At 45.2% G+C, this 4,633-nt stretch overlaps 1 protein-coding gene across 1 annotated transcript; it reads left to right on the top strand.

Annotated features, from left to right (window-relative positions):
- The first annotated feature begins 454 nt into the window (after window positions 1-454).
- Window positions 455-1,372, top strand: LOC137824999 (uncharacterized). The gene has a single exon (XM_068630672.1). The coding sequence runs from the start codon at window positions 455-457 to the stop codon at window positions 1,370-1,372; it is 918 nt and encodes a 305-aa protein (XP_068486773.1).
- Window positions 1,373-4,633: the final 3,261 nt, after the last annotated feature.

Below are 4,633 nucleotides of genomic sequence, written 5' to 3'. Positions count from 1 at the left end.
GCTCATTTATATATGTTAACCTACTCTTGTGCTGATTTTCTTATTTCTTTTGTTTACTTGGTTCTTACCTCTTCCACTTTGGTGCAGGCATGGTACTGAACACAGAGAAGCGGGCGAGACTGGCTGAGGTCTTGTCTGTTCGTGACAACGTAGCAACTGGCAAGGCAGGAGCCTCGGCACGTCCTGTTTCCCCTGCCTCCCCAAATACTCCTCTGCCAACCTTCATTCAAACCACTCCTACCCCTACTTCGCAACAAGCAACTCCTGCCCCTGTTTCTCCACATGCTACGCCTGCCCCCACTTCTCCAACTCCCATTGTGGCTGTTCCTCTGCAACAGTCAGGGCTTCTCCACCTCCATCCCCCCTAGAGAAAAACAAAGGGGTGGTGCTCATCGCTTCTGACGATGACGAGGACACCGTGGAGGGCCCTGCTTTCAAGAGGTGGAAAACCACAATGGTAGCCACCTCCCACTCTTCTTCTGCCAGGCGCCCTGCCTCACTCAGGGACAACCCTCCTAGTGCCTCCTCACCTCCAAACCTACTTGCACTCGAGGATGGGGCCGAGAGTGTTCCTGAGCCTGCTCCTGCCCCTACCCCTGAGCTTCCCTTGGTCCTCCATCAGATCCTGAAAGGTTACCAAAAAAAGGCCATGGGGAGCTCCACTGACGAGGCACTGCAAGAAAGCATGGCCCTTATCCTCAAGGAATTCTTTGCTCGTGCCAACTCTTCTTTCCACGAGGCTGAGTTGAAGACCAAGGAGCAACAGGCCCTGGCAGATGAACTGGTGCAAGTAAAAGAGCAACTAGCCAACCAAGTTCAACGCTTCTTCGTTCGGGAAACCACACTGACCCAAGAGTTGGAGGCCAACAAAAGGCTCCACAACAAAGGCCAAAAGTACACCACCTCGCTCGACAAAGTAGTGCCATTGCGTGCTGAGGTGGTGGGACTTAAAGAAGAGGTTGCGGCCAACAAAGCCAAAATGGCCAGCCTCGAGGAGCGCTCTGTTACTCGGGAGGTAAATCTGGGTAGGGTTGAAGCTGATCTCACTGAGAAAACTGAAGCCCTTAAGAAAATCAAGGAGGAACTTACTGAGCAAGCTGAGACCTTTGAGAAGACTAAGGAGGAGCTTACAGCGAAGACTGAGGCCCTTGTGAAAGCCGAGGAGGAGATGACTGCTCAAGTTGAGGACTTCGAGAAGGCCAAGGCAGAACTCCTCGATGATGCTGCTGATGCCTACGCTGTCGGGTTTGAAGATGCCTTGACTCATGTTATTGGCAAACATCCTGAGATGGACACTTCTCCTTTCGCAACGGCGAACCACATCGTCGATGGACAAATCGTGCCAAGGCGTTCTCAACAGAAGGCCACTTAGTCCTTTAGGCTTTAAAACTGTATTCTTAAGAACATTTATAACTTAAATGTAACTTGCACCTTAATTTATATGCTTTACTCATCTCTGCTTGTGTCTTTACTTTCCTCTTTTACTAGCAGCGCTCTGATGCTGACTTCATACGATGCTCTTAAGATTCTCTAAAACTTTGAACTTTAGGTAGCACACCTTCACACCCTCTTCCTTTAACTTGCTTAACTACTTGTGAAGGCAGCGAGCATGCGTGAACCTTCGAACGCCCTTGTTTTTATCTCTTGCTTTGGACAAGGAACTTATTTACTTTACACTTCCTGATACTTTGCGGTCTTGAGGTGTCTACCCTAAAGGCGTGTCTCTGGCCTCATCTTCGCTTAGAGGCGAAGGAGGACTTATCTGGCTGAAGCCTACTGTTCTCGCTTGGTGCCCACGCTCGAGGAGGAGGCGTCCCGAAGGAGGCTACCGCTTCCCCTCGAGGTGTCTAAACACCTAGAAGACTGGTGCACTTGGTGCCCATGCTCGAGGAGGAGGCGTCCAAAAGGTACCTGCCACCCCCTTGGAGGTGTCTAAACACCAAGACGACAGGTGCACTCGGTGCCCATGCTCGAGGAGGAAGCATCCCGAAGGATACTGCTACTCCCTCTCGAGGTGTCTAAACACTAAGGCGACCAGTTCATCACCAATCGAATTTTGCTAGTCACGCTTGATGCCCACACTCGAGGAGAGGCGTGCCATAAGGCACTGCCATTCTTCCTCGAGGTGTCTAAACATCAAGGCAACAGGTTCGTTTCTTACTGAACCGTGTTGTCCGCATTTGGCGCCCACACTCGAGGAGGGGGAGCCCCAAAGGAGGTTGTCACTCCCTCTCGAGGTGTCTAAACACCAGAGCGACGACGTTCTCCCCTGCATTGTACAAAAAACTCAGGAATACTTGAAAATGTAATTTTTATTGGGTGACCTCATTAAAAAACCCTTATAAGGGAAAAAGAGTGTCCCCTTAAACTATATACAATGCAAGAGTTTTTAGCTGAAATAAAACTTGAGGTTGGCTGCATTCCAGGTACGAGGAATGGGGCCTCCCTCCAAGGTCTCAAGCCTATACGCCCCGTTTCCCAGGACTTCCTTCACCCTAAAGGGGCCAGTCCACTTGGGGGACAACTTGTTCTCCAACTAGTAGGGGTGAGCCTTCCACATTACCAGGTCAGCGACATGGAACTGTCGGGGCTTTAACTTGGAACTATTCTTATGCTCCACCCTTCTCTTTACTGCCTCAGCTTTGATCCACGCCTTTTCTCTTACTTTTTCCAGCAAATCCAGGTTCACCCTTCTTTCTTCATTAGACTCTTCAGCCACGAAGCTCTGAAAGCGTGGTGAGCTCTCCTAAATCTCTACTGGGATCATCGCGTCTGACCCGTACACCAAGCTGAAAGGTGTCTCTCGAGTGGTGGACTGAGGCGTGGTGTGGTAAGCCCACACTATTATAGGAACCTCTTGATGGCATTCTCATGGAGCTCTTCTTGGATGTTGTGAAAAATGGTGCGGAAGCTATGGATTGAAATGTGCAAGATCCTCCTAGGAGTTATGGTGATCTTGAAGGTGCATGATGTGTATGGAAAGAGGGAGGTTCGGCCAGCCCTATGGTAGGTGATGAAGATGAAGATTAGATCCTAGAAACTAGGGAAAAGCAAAGTATGGCAGAATGTTGGCAGCATAACTTTACTCTCATTAATCTTGCAAATACATGAGTCAAGCCCTCTTATTTATAGTGTTTACGGGGCTGGAAATTAAAAAGAAAGTGGAGGGAAATTCAAATGAGAAGCATTTGAATTTAGAGCCAATTCCTAGTCACAAGGGAAGTGTGACTTGGTTTCTATTTTTCGCACCTCCTAAATCTATACCTACACCTTCTTTTGTGTCACATGGAAGGTGTGACTTAGCTTTATACATTTGCACCTCTTATATTTATATCTACACCTCCCTTTATGTTCTACTAAAAATACTCAAAAGTAATTACAAAAGAAAGACATCCAATGATGCTTAGTTTGCCCATATCTTCTATTTGTTGGGCTTTAGTTGAAGCTTGAACTTGTATTTGGGCTTGGGCTTGGGCTTGGGCTTTTTCTATCATGGGCTTGGGCCTCTTCCATCATCCCCTCCCTCTTGAAAAGGATTTGTCCTCAAATCCAATGCTTCTTCTTCATCATCATTATGTGGATGTATGTGGCTGGATGGTTTCCATCATCCCCTCCTTCTTGAGAGGATCTGTACTCAGATCTACAGGTTTGATCTCGAACAACAACCTTATTCCTATTTTGAAAATTAGGTTCGTCCTCCAGGATCAAATGTCCATCTCTATGAGTCATCAAACAAATGAAATGTGTTAGTTTGAGCAGTTGTGTAAACATTAATTTTAGGAAGTTGCCATTCCTTTTGTTTTTCTATTGTTTTTGGCAACTTCTCATAATATTTCTCTATTTGTTGTTGTATTTGTTCTTGAATCCTCTCATGCATTTTCTTAACAAAATCATCTTTTGTAACTCCTTCTTTATGCACAAAGGTATGTAGATTAGGAAGGGGTAATAAATCTAAAGGAGAAAGAGGATTAAGTCCATATACAACTTCAAATGGGAAAATATTGGTAGTTTTGTGAACTACTTTATGGTGTGTATGCTCATCTCTAGAGTTGTGTTTGTCCTTTATGATTATTCTAGGCATAGTAGAAAGAGCTAGATTTTCAAATGTATTTTGACCATGCCTTTGAGGATGATAAGAATTTAAAGTGTACAACTTAGTTGCAAGTTTTCCCAAGAGAATCCTCAAATCATGGTTTGCGAAATTTGGAGCTCTATCCAACACTATGCTTGAAGATAAACCATGAGGATGTATCACTTCTCTAGAGAAGAGTTTATCCATATCCATGAAAATGGAATCAAAACCTTTTTGTTGTCGTAGGAAGCTCTAATATGAAATTTGTGTCTTCCCAAGGATCATTTGCAAAAGGTGAAGGAATATAGAGTTCTTGAGACATTGCCTTAGGTGTAGTTTGAAAACAAGAATTGTACCTAAGGTAATGTCTTTGAACCTCTTTTCTCATTGGGGACAAAAGTTTTCCTTTTAAAAGCACTAGAGTTTTATCAACTCTAATTTGACCCATGAGTTCTCCTTCATGAAGACTTTCTTTCTTATGTGTAAAGATAGTCTCGTTGTTACAACCATTGTTTATGAGAATTTGTACACTTGGCAATGGTTGTCTCAATAAGACATGAC

Source organism: Phaseolus vulgaris, chromosome 8, assembly GCF_000499845.2.
Source record: "Phaseolus vulgaris cultivar G19833 chromosome 8, P. vulgaris v2.0, whole genome shotgun sequence".
In the NCBI taxonomy this organism is placed as follows: domain Eukaryota; kingdom Viridiplantae; phylum Streptophyta; class Magnoliopsida; order Fabales; family Fabaceae; genus Phaseolus; species Phaseolus vulgaris.
Note: the sequence above shows the minus strand (reverse complement) of the source record. Positions and strands in the feature narration are given on the sequence as shown.

Bases quoted from the DNA above. Each gene is read 5' to 3' on its own strand.
- LOC137824999 (XM_068630672.1), top strand. From the start codon at position 455: ATGGTAGCCACCTCCCACTCTTCTTCTGCCAGGCGCCCTGCCTCACTC.